Source organism: Heteronotia binoei, chromosome 20 (genome assembly GCF_032191835.1).
Source record: "Heteronotia binoei isolate CCM8104 ecotype False Entrance Well chromosome 20, APGP_CSIRO_Hbin_v1, whole genome shotgun sequence".
NCBI classification, from domain to species: Eukaryota; Metazoa; Chordata; class Lepidosauria; order Squamata; family Gekkonidae; genus Heteronotia; species Heteronotia binoei.
In genome coordinates, this window is record NC_083242.1 from 16,099,653 (window position 1) to 16,117,838 (window position 18,186).

The 18,186-nt window shown below is 48.7% G+C and overlaps 1 protein-coding gene across 1 annotated transcript in view; it reads left to right on the top strand.

Annotated features, from left to right (window-relative positions):
* The first annotated feature begins 383 nt into the window (after positions 1-383).
* ATP6V0C (ATPase H+ transporting V0 subunit c) overlaps positions 384-18,186 on the top strand; it is a 28,330-nt gene continuing 10,527 nt past the window's right edge. The window contains exon 1 of the mRNA XM_060260675.1: positions 384-841. Within this exon, the coding sequence (XP_060116658.1) occupies positions 829-841 (13 nt within the window). The 5' untranslated portion in view covers positions 384-828. The remainder of the gene's footprint in view (positions 842-18,186) is intronic.

Sequence of the window (18,186 nt, forward strand, 5' to 3'; positions counted from 1 at the left end):
GGGCCCATCTAGGCCTAGGAATACCAAAGGAGGTTGTGTTACGGAGGGCCACGCCCCGTATGTTAATGAGCGCTGAATCACGCTCACCTGAAGAAGGGGGGAAAGCCCCGGAGAAAGCCGAGCAGCTCCGAGCGGACTGAAACCCACCATAGCACGGGGGGAGGAGGGAGCGTTTAAAAAAAACCACTGTAAGCAACATTTCCCGTTCGAAATACGGACGGAACAGCAACGGAAGTCCTATTTTGAAGGGAGTGAAATCACTATACGTTGGCAGATACACAGAATCCTCGCTTTTGAGACGAAAAAAGCCCCTGTCTCCCCCCACCTTTCTCCGAGTTGGCACGTCCTAAATCGGAAAAAAAACATGGCGGTCGGAGGTAGGCAAGGAGGAGTCCCGCCGCGGCTCACGTGACCTCGGGGACGTCCGCCATTTTGTCCTGCGGTGGGCTGGGTATTTAGAGCGAGCCGCGGGGGGCAGCGGCGGGAGGACGCAGCGGGATACCGGCGCCTGCCGCTTTGGCCAGCCCCGACACTTTATTAAGCCCCCGAACCATTGCAAACGGAACAGAAACCAGCCCTTGGGCCTCTTGGTCTTTGCAAAACAGGCTCCCCCGGGGACGTTTTCGTTGCAGCCGGAGGCGCTGGCCCGTCCCTTCTCCCCGGAGCCCTCGCCCGGTAGCGCCGTAGCCGCCCTTTCCTCCCCCTTCTTTTTTTATTTTTTTCTCCCCCCCTTCCTCCCCTCTTTCCTGCCTCCTCGTCCGGCTCAGCCATGTCCTCTCCTCCGGAATACGCCTCTTTCTTCGCCGTCATGGGGCCGCCTCGGCTGCCATGGTCTTCAGCGGTGAGGCATTTGGGGGGGGGGGGGTCGTTGGGGGGGCTGCGGGGGGGGGTAGAAGGGCTTTGAGGTGGAAGGGAGAAGGGGAGCCTTGTGCAAAGGCCTGGGAGGGGCTGCTTTCCTGAGGACGATATTTGGATTTGCAACTTTGGGGGGGGGGGATAAATGCTATGGGGTTTTGGGGGGTGGGGTAGAAGGGCTTTGGGGTGGAAGGGAGAAGGGGAGCCCTGTGCAAAGGCCTGGGAGGGGCTGCTTTCCTGAGGAGGATATTTGGATTTGCATCTTGGTGGTGGTGGGGGGATAAATGCTATGGGGTGTGGGGTTTTTTTTTGGGGGGGGGGCTGCCAGGGGAGTGGGAGTGTGAAGGGGAGTCCTGTGCAAAGGCCTGGGAGGGGCTGCTTTTCTGAGGACTATATTTGGATTTGCTTCTTGCTGGGGGTGATGGATAAATGCTGTGGGGTTTGGGGGAGCTGCCGGGTCTGGAAGGGCTTTGGGGTGGCAGGGGGGAAGGAGAGCCCTGTGCAAAGGCCTGGGGGGTGGTTGCTTTCATAAGGAGCGTATTTGGAGTTGCATCTTGGTGGGGGGGATAAATGCTATGCGGTGTGGGGTTTGGGGGGGACTGCCGGGCGATAGAAGGGCTTTGGGGTGGCAGGGGGAAGGGGGAGCCCTGTGAAAGGTGGGGGGTTTGCTGCTTTCTTGAACATATTTGGAGTTTGTATGTTGCGGGGGGGAGGGAATGAAATCTATGGAGTGGGGGATCTGGGGTGAGGGGCCAGGCAGGGGCCTCGTGGGGCTGGGCTTGGTGCGATGGCGGTGGTGGTGGTGGGGGGGGTGTTCTTGATTGGCATCTCGTTTGGAAGGCAGGGAGGTTTTACAATCCTGTGCGCCTGTCAAGAGAGGAAAATGGCATCGAGGATGGCGGGAGGGGGGCCTTGGATAACTGGGGATGGGGGGTTGCCTGTCAGATTTGGTGACCCATTGTTAGAGGGAGTGCAGTGCCATGGGTCTGTTGGACAAGGAGGCTTTGGTTGGCCACTGGGCTGAAGGTTGGCTTCCTGGGGTGAACATCTGGGCTTTTTTTGCTCTGCGCGGGGGGGGGGGTGCTTGCAGCCTGCTGCCCACTGACTGGCGGATCCACCGGGGCCTCGGAGAAGACACGCTGCATGGGTGGCGATGCAGCAGTGGTGACTTAACTCTTTCTCCTCACCTTCCCTCCCTCCGTTGCACATCCTGGCAAGAGCATTGCATGGTGTGTGTGTGGGGGGGGGAGAGGAGCTAGAGAAAAAGGATGAGATGGCAGCGGTCCGGTCGGGCAACCCTTGAGCCACCCCTGTGCCCGTTGAGGGCGTTGCTTTTCTCTCAGTGAATTTCTGTGACTGCCTTTCTTACTGTGTGTCTCTTTCCTCCTCCTTTTCCTCTTGGATTGAGCAATACTGGGGAATCCATATTCTTTGCCCTTGTTTGCATGGGGGGGGGGGGGGAGAAGCAGTGACGTGTAGACTGAAGGGGGGGAAAGATAGCAAGTCTGGCATGCCCTGCTTATCTCCTCCTTAGCTCCCTTTCCCCTCCTGAGTCCCCCGTCCTACAGCGCTGTCGAATCCATACAGTCACCCGCACCCCACCCCTCAATACCACGTAGAAAGGCCTCAGTTCACCGAAGTTTATGCTAGAATAATTTTTTCCCCTTGTCCTTAATCTGCCACAAGATTCCAGTTCATTTTTCTTCTCCATTTTTACAGCAATGGTTTATGCAGAGATTAGCAGGCGAATTCAAGGATTTTGTGTACTGTGGCCTCTCCTCTCCCCCTCTTTTAGATGGAGACAAAAGGTGCTTCAGCTATTTTTAGGATTCTCAGCTGTTTCAAAATTAATCGTTTTCTTTTTTATGTTGCTGCTTGCTTCCTCCTTTTCCCACCTTCCTGTGACTTCCTGGTTCAAGCCTGCCCTAGTTTCGAAGGCTGGGTTTCAGTAGTTTTCCCTTTCCCTCTCTTGGTGACTGTTGGGGTGGACAGAGAGAGACAGACCGGAGGGCAGTGCAGGGCTGAAATTCCAGCCTAGCTGGGGCAGAAGAACATACTCCCGCTGCGCCTGTCACTTCCGTCACCGCTCTCCCTTCGGAAGCTCTTCGGTTCTTTCCGCCGGGTTCCTAGCAGCTGGCTCATCCGGGATACTGGGACTAGCAATTGGGGATGGAGAAAGGAGGATGCTGCTGGGGAGAGCAGAGGTGCGGGGGTGGGGGGGTGGCGACAGCAAAGGTGACGTCATACAGGAGTCAGCTGGCAGAGGAGCCCCTGGCCGATCATGTGACTGTGTGAACTGGGGGGGATTCATCTTGCTCTGCCTTGCAGTTCTGCTTTCAGAATGAAAAGGCTTATGTTAAGCAAGGTTGGGTGGCCAAACTTGCTTAACTTAAGAGCCAGATAGAATAAATGTCAGATGTTTGAGAGCCACAAGACATGAATGCCAGGTGTTTGAGAGCCTGCTGGCTGGTAGGCAAATAGATGAGGAGGAAGAGGTGGAAAGAAACCAACTTTAACTTAAAATGCATCCTCCAAGCTGTTGGCTGGCTTGGCTTGGAGAAGTGGTTTAAAGAGACATGTCTTCTCCCAGCTGGCTGATGGGGTGGTGGGGACTTTGAGAGCCACACAGTGTGTGTGAAAGAGCCACATGTGGCTCCCGAGCCACAGTTTGGCCACCCCAGTGTCTTCTGACTGTCATGCTGGCGCTTTTCTTCTCAATCACTCAAAGGATGCGCTGTCCATGGATGGGAAACCCCCACCCCAGCCTATTCCTTGCATCGCCAACAGCGATTTGGGCCTCCCTCCCAAAGCCTTGTTTTACACGGCAGGGTTGCTCTGAAACAAGGTGGGGGTGGGACTGCTGATTCCAAGGCTATTTTCCCAGGCCTGCAAACTACAGTCCTTTCCCATCATCCAAGGTGGACTTTGGGCTTCAAAAACTTAATTCTGGAATAAAATCGAGTTAGGTTTCCAGTTCTTGCAGTAGGATACTCTCTGATGTATTGGAATAAAGAGGCTTAGATTGGAATTCCTCTGCATAGGGGTTAGTTGGCCCTCCAAAATGTCTTTGCTGGGGATGGTGATATGAAGAAAAGTATCTTTGCATTTCTGGGCGGGCCTTAGCAAGCCATTTGTTAAACTGACACCGTGTTCCGCTAAAGTAGAGCAAGATTGCGAAAGGAGAATTGTACTCTTTGCATCTGCAGTACAATTGCGATTACATCTGTTAGTATTTTTGTATTGACTCCTTAGTGAATAAAACCTTCCGCTAGAACTAAATGCGACATAGTACCTAGCACAGTTTGTTCCTTTTTGCTGAGTTCTGTGGCATTGGCCATGAAGTCCACATTTATAGTTTTGAGTTGCTGGCTGAACTGCTATGATTCTAAACTTAATTTGACAATTGGGGTATACTCAAGAGCCAAAAGAGTAGTATAGCTTTATAATTACCTGTAAGGTTTTTGGACAGAGGCGCTCGGGTGATTCCAGAAAATAGTTTCCCCAAATATAATTTAACATGTATCACAGTTGTTGAAGAAGCAGGCATAAAACGTGAATGTGCCATCATTTCTAACTTACGTTAACCCCATGAATTAACCTCCAAAATTGCTTACAAAATGGAGGCTGAGGCTTCCTTTATTAAGTCAATCCATCTCATGCTCGGTCTTTCACTGGTGCTTGCTGGTTTTTTAAGAATTCCCCTTCCCCCCAAGTTTGGGAGGTAATTATATGGTGCAAGTATCTATGCATCTGCATATATAATGTGCCAACTGCAAAGCATTCCTTGTATTCCAGTCCCTAAATGTGTCTTGGGCAATGTTCCCTCTAAGCTGTGGAGTCTTGTGAGCAGAAATTCTACTTTGTGAGCTACTAGCATTAAAGCTGTGAGCTGCTGCATAAATTAGTTTGCTCTGGGGCCATTTTTTGTGAGCTAAGACAAAAATGCATGAGCCAGAGGCTTAAAAAACTGAGCTAGCTCACACTAACTCAGCTTAGAGGGAAGGCTGGTCTTGGGCATAAGTTTCATTGTATTTGGCAGAAGGTTGAATTAGGCATGGCTCCAGTAGTGGGAGAGGAGAATTTGATGTTTTCATTGCTGCTGCTTATCTAAAAGACAAGGTTTCCAAACTGACCTCAGTGACTTCAGTCCCCGGAATGTGAGGGAGTTGTGTACCTGAAGATTTTAAAAAGAAAACACGGCAAGCACAAATAGCGAATTCCAAAGGAAGTCCAACAGCTATCTGCTGGTGCATTGTGACGGCTTTAAAAATCCTCCACTGGCTTTCTGAGCCGTTGTTCAGATGAGGAGGACCAATATTCCTTCTAAGCTGCGGAGTCTTGTGAGCAAAAATTCTACTTTGTGAGCTCCTGGTATTGAAGTTGTGAGCCGCTGCATAAATTATTGTGCTCTGGGGCCATTTTTCCTGAGCTGAGGCAGAAATGTGTGAGCTGGAGGCTAAAAATCTGTGAGCTAGCTCATGCTAACTCAGTTTAGAGGGAACACTGGTGAGGACAGATGTCAGTTTGATTCTGCAAGCCCCTGATGAGGTGGCGCCAATGTGAATACTCGTGCTGTCTTAGCGATTTTGTTGGATGCTGCTTGTCTTGCCTGACATGAGCACAGCAGCTGCCTTGTCCTTGTAGTTTAGCCATTCTGTGCTCCTAGGCCAAGGCAGGGGCAGCAGGGAGGAGAACTTAAGTGGTGTAGAATCATTGAGGTTTGGACAGATGTGTAGAGGAAGTGAAGGCTTTGACAACAGGATTCTTGGGAACTCCCTGTCTATGAAGAGCAGTAAAGTAAGAGCAAGGAAGCCATCTTCAGAAATTCTCTGCCTCTGTACTGTTTTCCCTGTTGAGTCTTCTTAGCTTGTGTGCCAAGAGCCAAGTTTAATAGATCCGGTGGATGCCATTAGAAGGTATCTTGGAATCCTTTGCTATCTTGCCGGTGTCTTTGGTATCTCTGGACCAGTGTTCCCTCTAAGCTGAGTTAGTGTGAGCGAGATCACAGATTTGTAGCCTCCGCCTCACACATTTTTGTCTTAGCTCATAAAAAATGGCCCCAGAGTATACTAATTTATGCAGTAGCTCACAGCTTTAATGCCAGTAGCTCAGAACTTAATGCCAGTAGCTCACAAAGTAGAATTTTTGCTCACAAGACTGCCGCTTAGAGGGGACATTGCTCTGGACATGTGGAAAGTTTGCAGAAAGAATGAAAGTCTGGAAAATCACAATACTCCCTCTAAGCTATGGAGTCTTGTGAGCAAAAATTCTACTTGGTGAGCTACTGGCATTCAAGTTTTGAGCTACAGAATAAATTAGTATGGTCTGGGGCCATTTTTCCTGAGCTAAGACAAAAATGTGTGAGCCAAAGGCTAAAAAACTGAGCTAGCTCACACTAACTCAGCTTAAAGGGAACACTGGTCCAGAAATGTCCTCTTTCTATTCTCCAGCAGTACTTAAAAGCCAGCAAGCTGCAAACACACATTCTGCCTCTAAGGTGGCCATGGACAAATGGTAGAGAAGAACTGTGCTCTTGTCTTGCACAAGATTTAAAAAATGGTGGTGTGTCTTGAGAGTGCTCTGCTCATGGGTTCTTCAGCGTTTGTGTAGAGGTCTCAAGGGACACGCTTCCCGCCACACACAGGCAGTATTGCCTAGCGCACCCAGCTCTGCACAAAAGGACATTTCAGTGCTAACTCTCCCAGCATAAGAGCAAAGAGCCAGTTTCTCAAGAGGCAGCCATCCTGAACAGGGCATTAGCACTGCTTTAAAATCGATGGCCTAATGCAGTTGTGCCAGCCTTCGAGTGCTTCCGTGTGCAGTTTTCTTAAGGTGTGCCACCCCAGGTCCTTGTGAACTGTGTCAGAACCTGTTTGATTACCGGTGAAATCAAGCCTTGCTCTGTGCTGTCTAGCTAGATGCTGGAAGGATGTTGTATAAACACCCATGTCTTGGGCCTGTCCCTCACTTTCTGCTGATGGTAAACAGCTAGTAGGACCTATTCTGGGCCAGTCCAGCCACTCTAGTGGTGACCAGTATCTGCCTCTCATCCAGGGATTACTGTGACCTTCAAGTTCTCAGCTGCACTGAAGAACACGGTGACTTCCAGTAACCGGAAGTCCTCTTTGTAGATTCCCCTTCCCCCTCGTTCCATTGGATAAAATGTATGGGTGACTACAAAGTGTTAATAAGCGATGAGTAATCTTTCCATGTAAGCTGACTGACATGAGGATTGGGGGTAGAAGGAAATAAATGGACATAGTGGCTAGAAATACTGCATACTGCTTCTGTGTCATTCTTCTGTTTGCCTGTAGTACTGGTGAATAATAATTGGCAGAGTATAGTGATGCAGGGTTTGTGTAAAAATCCATTTGTCCATTCGAACAGATGTTCACTGCACGTCCTTCAGGATACCTAATGTAAGGTGTGCCATTCAGCTGCAAAGTGGACATATTTGGTGTCGTGCAAGAGCCAGAGCCAGTTTGGTGTAGTGGTTAAGTGTGCAGACTCTTATCTGGGAGAAATGGGTTTGGTTCCCCATTCCTCCACTTGCACCTACTGGAATGGCCTTGGGTTAGCCATAGCTCTCGTAGGAGTTGTCCTTGAAAGGGCAGCTTCTGGGAGAGCTCTCTCAGCCCCACCCACCTCACAGGGTGTCTGTTGTGTGTGGGGGGGAGATATAGGAGATTGTAAGCCACTCTGATTCAGATAGAGGGGCGGGGTATAAATCTGCAGTTGTCGTCTTTGCAAAGAGTCCAGGGTCTTCACTTAGTTCAGATGGTCCACTTAATATAACCTAGTTGGGAAGTTCAGGAACAGCTTTCTCTCCAAACAAGTAGAGGCTGATTGGACATTGGTCTCTTTGAGTGAACATTGGTCTAAAGCAGGGGTGGCCAAACTTGCTCAGCGTAAACAGCCACATGGAATAAACATCAGACATTTGAGAGCTGCAAGACATGAACGTCAGATGTTTGAGCTGGAAGGAAGGAAAGCAAATAGATTGGGGGAGGGAGAGGTGGAAAGAAAGCAACTTTAACTTTAAATGCATTCTCCAAGCTGGCTGGCAGGGCGGTGGGGGCTTCAAGAGCCACACAATATGTGTGAAAGAGCCACATGTGGCTCCTGAGCCACAGTTCGGCCACCCTTGCTCTAGAGCTTAGTCTGCTATCTCAGCTTTCTGGAAGACAGTGTTCTGTGGTTAGTATTTCATTGCCTTTCATTTCCAGGATGAATATTGACACACTGATTGACATAGTACACTTAAATTTGCAGTTCAGCATTCTGATGCTTGCCTGCTGCCAGATGTCCAAGTTAGCTGGTGGTGAAGACATAATTTCTAGGCAGCCAGAAGCACTCACATGTGACTACAGCCATGTCAAAACTACATTTTGTATAAAGCAATTGAGATAGTAAGTAGGCCCAATACCTGCTGGGAGTTGAAAGTACAGAAGTGGTCTTCCAGACTGTCTCATAACGTTGTCGATTGGGTCTTGGCCGTTTGAAATTGCTCCAGCAAATAAACAGCGATTAGGTGGACTGCCAATAAAAAGCAGTTGTGGAGCGTTCCCTATGTGCATACCTCACCCCACCAGTTGCACCTAGGTTTTCGTGTTCTCTGTTGTCAGACTTTTTGTCAGATAGTTCCAACATGGTCCTTAGAAGAAAAGCCTAGTCAAAATAGGCAGCATTTGTCTTGCCAGAAATGTGAACACCAGCATTACTGCATTAACTGTCTTGGCTGGGTTGGTTTTTTTTTTTTTTTTGGTAGTCAGGTTATTTGTCTGAAAAAGATAAATGCAAGAGAACCTGATGTTGTTGTGCAGATAATTTGTAGCTTGTAAGGAGAGCCACAGGGCCTTGGAAGGAGTCTAATCTTGGCCCTAGAAGCTCAGCAAAAAGTCCAGTCTCACTACTTTAAGGGATTACAGCTTGCCGGGCAGATGGTTTTGCTGGATTCTAGGCTGAGTCCTGGGGGCTTTATTATGCTATTGGGGCCACCCAGTACATTTCTAGTCTTAAAAGGTAAAGGTAGTCCCCTGTGCAAGCACCAGTCGTTTCCGACTCTGGGGTGACGTTACATCACGATGTTTTCACGGCAGATTTTTTACGGGGTGGCTTGCCATTGCCTTTTCCAGTCATCTACGCTTTACCCCCCAGCGAGCTGGGTCCTCATTTGACTGACCCTGGAAGGATGGAAGGTTGAGTCAACCTTGAGCCGGCTCCCTGAACCCAGCTTCCACCAGGATCGAACTCGGGTCGTGAGCAGAGCTTGGGCTGCAGTACTGCAGCTTTACCACCCTGCACAACGGGGCTCCTTGCTGGACTGATGGTTTTGCTGGATTCTAGGTTGAGTGCTAGGGGCTTTATTATTGGCCACCCAATGCATTTCTGGCCTTAACGTGGTTCTCAATACTCAACAGCTGCTTGGGAATCAGGGTAATGCCTGCTTTTACTTAGAAAGAAATAGACTAAATGGTTTTGAATGTCCTTTAAAGGCAGGTTTATTTTACTTCATTTATACCGTTCTTCCCGGTGGAGACCAAAAGTGGCTTCTGTTCTTCCTGCCTCCATTTTACCCTCGCAGCAACCCTGCAAGGTGGACAAAACAGGAGACAAGTGTCACCTTTAAGGCCAACAAGATTTTATTCAGAACGTAAGCTTTCGTGTGCTAAAAGCACACTTCTGCAGACGAAGGGAATCAGGCACAGAGGGCTGAAATACATGCAGTTTAATCAACAAACTACATGTATTTCAGCCTACTGTACCTGATCCCCTCGTCTGAAGTGTGCTTTTAGCACACGAAAGCTTACATTCTGAAAAAAACTTTGTTGGCCGTAAGGGTGCAACTTGATTCCTGCTTTGTTCAAGTGCGTCTGACCAACATGGCTGCCCACTTGGATCTACCTGCAAGGTGGGTTAGGCGGAGACTGTGACTAAGAAGACGACATTGGATTTATGTTCCGCCCTCCACTCAGTCTCAGAGCGGCTCACAATCTCCTTTATCTCCCCTCTCCCCCCCCCCCACAACAGACACCCTGTGAGGTGGGTGGGGCTGAGAGGATTCTCACAGCAGCTGCCCTTTCAAGGACAACCTCTGCCAGAGCTATGGCTGACCCAAGACCATTCCAGCAGGTGCAAGTGGAGGAGTGGGGAATCAAACCTAGTTCTCCCAGACTAGGACCAAACCTAGTCCACACACTTAACCACTACACCAAACTGGCTCTCACCCTAACCCAAAGTCAGTCCAGCGGGCTTCCATGGAAGAGCGGAAGTTCAAACTTGAGTCTCTTAGACCTTAGTCCGGCACTCTCACTGCCACACCACGCTGGTTGCAAGGCTGTTGGGTTGAGCCTTAGGCATGTTTGGCTTCATTTTCCTAAATCCTGGACAAAGCCTCCGGTGCCTCTTCCTTGCGCCAGTTTCGGGCTTTTCCCCGGCCTGAACCCCCGTGAACAATCCCTTGTGGCTTTTTAATAGTCACCTTTAAAACTGCCAGTTAGAGCAGTTTCTCGCCTGTGGTGTAATCTCCAAACATGCACAGCGAGTGCCACCCTAGAGCGCCCTGCTGCTGTAGATGCCCAGAGGTTTGAGTGATGCTGCTTAACCAGGTAGGGTAAAATCGAGGAGAGGATTCTGTTCAACTCCCCTGTGAACTCTTGGATAGAAGAGGCGAGCCTGTCTTCCAAAGGTGCACTTCAAGCGAGACCGCCCATGGCCATGTGTTCCTTCTGTGCTTGCACCTTATGCAGGGAATAAGTTTGGGGGAGGAAAAGGTTTTTCAGAAATAAGAGCTGGGCGGCAGAAAGCTTGTCTGAACTTTCAGTAAAGCTGCTTAGCCTTTTGAAGGAAGCTCTTCCTAAGCAGCAGCAGATGATGATGATGAAGAAGACTGTAGATTTATACCCCACCCTTCTCTCTGAATCAGAGTCTCAGAGCGGCCTACAGTCTCCTTTATCTTCCTCCCCCACAACAGACACCCTGTGAGGTGGGTGAGGCTGAGAGGGCTCTCACAGCAGCTGCCCTTTCAAGGACAACTCTTGCAAGAGCTATGGTTGACCCAAGACCATCTCAGCAGGTGCAAGTGGAGGAGTGGGGAATCAAACCCGGTTCTGCCAGATAAGAGTCCGCACACTTAACCATTACACTAAACTGATAGGAAAGTGTGGTGGGGTAATATTTGACACAGAAAAACCAGCTACTTGGGGAAGATCATTTTGGGCTTCATTTAGAACAGGGGTAGCCCAGCTGTCTCTCAAGTCCTCCACCGCCACATTGGCCAACTTGGAGAAGACATTTCTCTCTTTAAATCACTTCTCCAAGCTAGCTGGCAGCTTGGAGAATGTATTTAAAGTTAAAGTTGCTGTCTTTCTCCCCTCCCTCCCCTGATGTTTATTCTATGCAGCTCTTGTGTTAAGCAAGTTTGGCCACCCCTGATTTAGAAGTTCTGGTAGAAATGCTCACTTGCTGCTGGCTGCCAGGTGAAATGACTCTTTACGAGCCTGTACTGAATACTAAACTTGGAAGAAAGATTATTATCCCAGTCAGTTTGGTGTAGTGGTTAAGTGTGCGGACTCTTATCAGGGAGAACCAGGTTTGATTCCCCCCTCCTCCACTTTCACCTGCTGGAATGGCCCTTGGTCAGCCATAGCTTTCATAGGAGTTGTCCTTGAAAGGGCAGCTTCTGGGAGAGCTCTCTCAGCCCCACCCATCTCACAGGGTGTCTTTTGTGGGGGAGGAGGTAAAGGAGATTGTGAGACACTCTGAGATTCAGAGTATGGAGTGGGATATAAATCCAATATCTTCTTCTTTATTATTATTATTCCTGTTCCATGGGCAGAATGACATGTGGCTCTCCCCTCCCTCCATTTTATCCTTGGCAACAACTGCGTTTGCATGGCAGGCCAGGCTAAGGGGTCACAAGCTCAAGGTCTCCACAGCGGCAGAGTGGGCATTGGGGCTTCCCACGCCAGTGGCTGCATTAGAGGCTTTCTGTCATGCATAATCCTGCTGGGAAGACAATGCCAGTGATTAGCTTATCAGTCCCAGCTCTCTCCTGGCTAGCAAAAATAAAAAAAAAAACCCGAGCAGTTACATAAATGGTTGACCTGATGCTTTGTATACTCCAGGGAATTCTTGCACAAGATTGAAGGCTGCCATCAAGCGAGGGCAAGCACTGCCAGGAGGTGGAATCCTGGGTCACTCCACAGGTGTCTAGTTGGTGCGTTTACCTCTGGGGTAGGCCTTGAGCTCCAGCAGCGTAGAGGGTTCCTGCTATAATGAGTAAGATGTAGCTAAAGGGAAGCGCTCCTGAGGTTTTACAGCTTTGATTAAGTACAGCAGGCAAACAGTTGCACCATCCTTGGGATGCTGAAAGAAACCTTGAATGGGTGGTTTGCTGCCGCTGTCTGACCAGTGGATGCTGTTAAGCTGAAGGGTGAGCACCAGTGTTCCTTCTAAACCAGGGGTGTCGAACTTATTTGTTATGAGGGCCAGATCTGACATAAATGTGACCTTGCTGGGTCAGGCCATACATGTCATAAAATGTAATGCCAGGGATCCTGAATTTTTATATTCTGTGTATTTTTATTTGCAGCTGTTATGCCATTAAAGGTATGGTATCGTATGGTAATGCCAGGGAGGGAAGATACAAACTTTATCAAGGATACAGACAAACACACGCTCAGCCTAATCCACCTCATTGGCTTGTTGAGCCTCAGCTAAAAGAAGGAAGAGAGGCTTGGCTTGGTAGCTCTGCTGTGCGATGAAGAGAGGCTGGCAAAGATAGCTCAACTTCCCTCACTTGCTCCCCAAGGGAGGGAGCTTTGCTTTGTAGCTCTGCGATTGAGCAAGCCTGGCAAAGCAAGCCAAGATGCAGAAGGAAGCAAGAGAGAGGGAGAAGGAAGCCGGTGACAGCCAGTTGCTCGGGGGGCCTGATTTGGCCCCTGGGCTGCATGTTTGACACCCCTGCTTGGATCCTAGTGAGCAAAAATTCTGCTTTGTGAGCTACTGGCATTAAAGCTGTGAGCTACCGCATAAATTAGTTGGTTCTGGGGTCATCCTGAGTGAAGACAAAATTGTGTGAGACGGAGGCTAAAAAACTGAGCCAGCTCACACTAACTCAGCATAGAGGGAGCATGTGGGGGTTTCACTGCATGCCTGGTTCTGTATTCCTGACCTTCAGCACAATCAAGAGGCCTGGCTATTTTAACTGTTATAGATTGGCCTAGGTTTGCTTGTGATCTCTACAGTTGTCATCTAGCATGCTGATGTGTAGTTAGGAGATTGGGGGAGGGTGTGTGTGTGCATTTTCTTAGAATGCCAAAGGTCCCAGGTTCAGTCCGCGGCATCTCCAGATATCATCAAGGAGGAGATGATGGGGAAGACCTTTACTGAAGACCCTGGAGAGATGCTGCCAGTTAGAATAGACAATACTTGCATTGATAGACTAGTGGTGTGACTCAGTTGAAGGCGTCACATGAACACAGGAAGCTGCCTTCCTTTCCAAGGAAAGTTTTCCCCTACAACTAGAGTAATGTGGAAAACGCTCTTGTATTAAATAGCTGGTTGAGAGTAACTGTAATACAGACTAGTCCAGGGGTGGCCAAACTTGCTTAATGTAAGAGCCACATAGAGTGGACATCAAATGTTTGAGAGCCGCGAGACAGGAAGGCAAATAGGAGGGGAGGGAGAGAGAGGTGGAAAGAAAGCAACTTTAACTCTGAATGCATTCACCAAGCTGCCATCTGGCTTGGCTTGAAGTTACTTAAAGAGAGAAATCCCTTCTCCAAGTTGGCTGACAGGGTGGTGGGAGCTTTGAGAGCCCCATGATATGTGTGAAAGAGCCACAGTTCGGCCACCCCTGGAGATGAGTCTTTAGTTGTGTATGGAAGGCAGCTTTAAAATTGTGAGTGTAATATTAGGAATGTAATGTGTAATGTTGTGGGTTTGGAACATAAGAACATAAGAGAAGCCATGTTAGATCAGGCCAATGGCCCATCCAGTCCAACATTCTGTGTCACACAGCGGCCAAATATATATATATATATATATATATATATATATATATATATATATATATATATATATATATACACACACACACACACACACACACACACACACACACACACTGTGGCTAATAGCCACTGATGGACCTCTGCTCCATATTTTTATCTAACCCCTTCTTGAAGGTGGCTATGCTTGTGGACGCCACCACCTCCTGTGGCAGTGAATTCCACATGTTAATCACCCTTTGGGTGAAAAAGTACTTCCTTTTATCCGTTTTAACCTGTCTGCTCAGCAATTTCATCGAATGCCCACGAGTTCTTGTATTGTGAGAAAGGGAGAAAAGTACTTCTTTCTCTACTTTCTCCATCCCATGCATTATCTTGTAAACTTCTCCACCAAAGTAGGGAAGGCCCAGGTGTGACCTTGTGCTAGTAGAACCCGGCGAGCTTTTGTAAATTCAGGTGTGCCAGGCATTTTGAATGCCTTTTAGCTGATGAATCTGAGCTTAAGCTTTTCAGCCTTGAATCATAATCTTACAAGTCACTGGCATCTCGACCTTGAAGAAATGGATTCCTGGTTTTTTTCATATCTAGAAGAAAATAGGAGAGCTCTGCATGCACTCCTTGTGTCGTTACAGAACACGGCTTCTCCAAGGGGGGCAGCTCACCTTGCTGAACTTGGTGGCCTTAATGTGCTGTGAAGGCTGCACCTCATTCATACTTGAGTTGGCTGACTCATTTGATTGCAGAGTTGGTTGAAGGAAAGCATTGTTTGCTGATGGCTGGATGTCAGTTGGTGGTTAAGTTGATACCTCCGTCTCAGCCCTGACCTGGATAGCCCAGGCAAGCTTGATCTCAGAAGCTAAGCGGGGTCGACTCTGGCAAGCACTTGGATGGGAGACCTCCTTGGAATATCAGAGCCAAAGGCAGGGGCAGGCTTTATTCAGCCAGCTCTCTGAATATCCTCCAGGCCCCCCTGTAGGGGTCAGTCACTAGAGATCGCCATGACTTCCAGGTGCGCGTGCACACTCTCTCTCGCGCACATGCACACGTGCATTTAAAAATACAAAAAAGAGAGATGATACCTCCTGTGTCTGTCTGCTGGATGGTGACTGAAGGTGAGCTCTGCTGTGAGTTGCCCAAAGAGGAACGAAGCAGACGTGACCAACAAGTAGCCTGTATTTTATGTGTTTGCCAAATCTTGCTGGCAAAATCGCATCCTCCTTCCTCTGGAGCAGGGGTGGCCAAACTGCAGCTTGGGAGCCACATGTGGCTCTTTCACACATATTGTGTGTGGCTCTCGAAGCCCCCCACTGCCCCGTTGGCCAGCTTGGAGAAGGCATTTCTCTTCAAATCACTCCTCCAAGCCAAGCTAGCTGGCGGCTTCGAGAATGCTTTCACCTCTTAAAGTTGCTTTCTTTCACCTCTCTTCCTCCTCCTCTGCCTGCCTGCCTTCCTTCCCTGCAGCTCTCAAGCATCTGATGCTTATTCTGTGTGGCTCTTAACATTAAGCAAATTTGGCCACCTCTGCTCTAGAGGACAAAAATCAGAAGCTGCTATCCACGTGCTTCTGTTGCACCGGTGCTCATTCTGCCTCTGGAATGGGTGTGATGTACCAGGAAAGTTGTGCGTGTTTTGGTTAGCAGGTCACCAGCGTTGACCATAGCTGGCATCCTAAGAACTGAGTAGAATAGCTAATAAAAGAGGATTCTGCCTGGGACAGAGTGGGAGTTGCCAGGAGTGATTCGCCCTCCAGTCAAAAGCCAGCCTGCCTTCCATTTCTAACGTTTAAATGGAGAACCAGCATGTGATAATTGAAGCATTTCATTAGACCTGTGAACTTTCGGGGGTTCACACCGTATCTCCAAAAATAGATAGTCCTCCATAAAAGCTTGTAAAAGCTTATGACTGCCTCTCGGAGAAAGCGTCTCAAGAGAAATTGTTCTTGCAACCATCAAGTCTTAAAATTGCTGGAACCCCTCCCATATGGAAAAAAATAAGAGTTTGGTGCTAGACTACTGGAGATTCTGTTCCAGTTAACACTGGAACGGCTGGTGTTAACTAGAACAAGCCTACAGATCCTCTCTCAGCCCCTTATTGTAAGTGCCACCCCCCACCCCCACCCCCAATTCCAGTAACTTGGTACAAGACTGCTTGTAGCCCAAGCTGTATGTTTTGTGAGAATGCTGAAGTGAAATCCTTTGGTTTGTTCACCTGTTTTTCACACAGTTCTCCTCCAGTTGTGGATTGGCAGAGCTGTGCTAGTCATACAAAACCCTGTTCAGTGCACATGAGGACTAGAAACACAGAATAAAGATTGGCTGCTTGCTGCTGGATTGTTAAATTGCAAGCTTGCTGAAGGTTAAAGCTAAAGGCAGTGCCCTGTGCAAGCACCAGTCATTTCCAACCCTGGGGTGACGTTGCAACACAGTGTTTTCACAGCAGACTTTTTATGGGGTGGTTTGCCATTGCCTTCCCCAGTCATCTACACTTTCCCCCCAGCAAGCTGGGTACTCATTTGGCCGACTTCGGAAGGATGGAAGGCTGAGTCAACCTCGAGCCGGCTACCTGAACCCAGCTTCTGCCAGGATCGAACTCGGGTCTTGAGCAGAGCTTGGACTGCAGTACTGCAACTTAACACTCTGCACCACGGGTTAGCTGTGAAAATACCCCTTTTAAGCCAGCTTTCCCATTGTGCTCTCTATCCCAGCATGATTACTGGATATTGGAAGGAGGAAGAAACTTTCAGCAATTTTGAGCTGATAGTTTTCTATAGAGGGCCATTGGTGTGTGGATAACTCTTTACAGAACAGTATGCAGAAGAGGTCCTGGCTAGCCCGTCCAACAACGTGAATTTGCCAAGGGACAACATGAATTAGAAGGCGGTGCCTCTGTTTTGAGAGCAAATGTAGAGAAGGTTTCAAGAGAAGGTAGAGAAAGAAGTACTCTTTTCTCTTTCTCACAATGCAAGAACTCGTGGGCACTCCATGAAATTGCTGAGCAGTTGGGTTAGAATGGATCAAAGGAAGTCCTTCTTGATTAACACATGGCATTTACTGCCGGAGGCTACAAGTATAGACAGCTTCAAGAGGGGATTGGAGAAACATATGGAGCAGAGGTCCATCAGTGGCTTTTAGACACAGTGTATTGTTGGAACACTCTGTCTGGGGCAGTGATGCGCTGTATTCTTGGTGCTTGGGCGGGGGGGGGGGTTACAGTGGGAGGACTTCTAGTGTCCTGACTCCACTGATGGACCTCCTTATGGCACATAGGTTTTTTGGCCACTGTGTGACACTGAGTGTTGGACTGGATGGGCCATTGGCCTGATCCAACATGGCTTCTCTTATGTTCTTATATTCTTAATGTATAAGCCAGTCTCAGTCCAGTTAGATTGCCATCAGAAGCCACATGGGTGTTTAGAGCTGTCTGTGGGGCTGACCAGCCAGCTTCAACACTGCAGTGAGCAGACAAGCCTGACTGCAGAGAGATGTAGCCAGCTTCTTAGGAACAGGTCAGCCTAAGTAGCTTGAATTACACCAGGAAGTTGAAGTATGCTCGTATCTGGCGGCATCGTGGAGTGGCATGGCCTTCAGTTCCAAGCAAACATAGGTCTTAGTCAAGGCTTTTTTTTGTAGCAGGAACTCCTTTGCCTATTAGGCCACACCCCTGATGTAACCAATCCTCCAAGAGCTTACAGGGCCACCCTAGCGTAAGCTCTTGGAGGATTGGCTTCATCTGGGGTTGTGGCTTAATATGCAAAGGAGTTCCTGCTACAAAAATAGCCCAGATCTTAGTTAAGTTAAGGCCTTTTCAGGGCTTGCAGTTGGCTGCAAAAGCATCTGCACTTCTGGGATGGAAAAGTGTGTGGCCTGCTGCGTGCAGCCATTTTGCAGTTACTCTTGAAACGCCTTTGTCTGTTAGGTTAGTCATTGTGGGAGCTTCCTAAAACTGCAGGCAGCCTTTTGCGCAAGATGGCTTGCATCAATCACTCTCAGCAGCTGGGCTGCTTCTCCCACAGCAGGGCTACTTTCCAGTCCCTCGTCCCTATTTAATTGCGGGTTTAGGTTTGGGCTGGTGCTTGAGGCTCTCCCAAGGTCATCCTGAATTGTAACGTTGCTTACAGCACATCTTTCAGTCTTCAGGCTCAGTGCAACTCTGCAAATGAACCGCACAGCCTTGGCACTGGATTTGTGTCCCAGGGTATCTCCCCTAAGATTGTTTCCCTCATCTGGGCTGTAACTCGAGCTGCAGCGCTACAAAAATCCCCAGATCTTCTCAGGAATATCACCTGCAAAACATGTCTCCTCTTGTGACAACTATGACT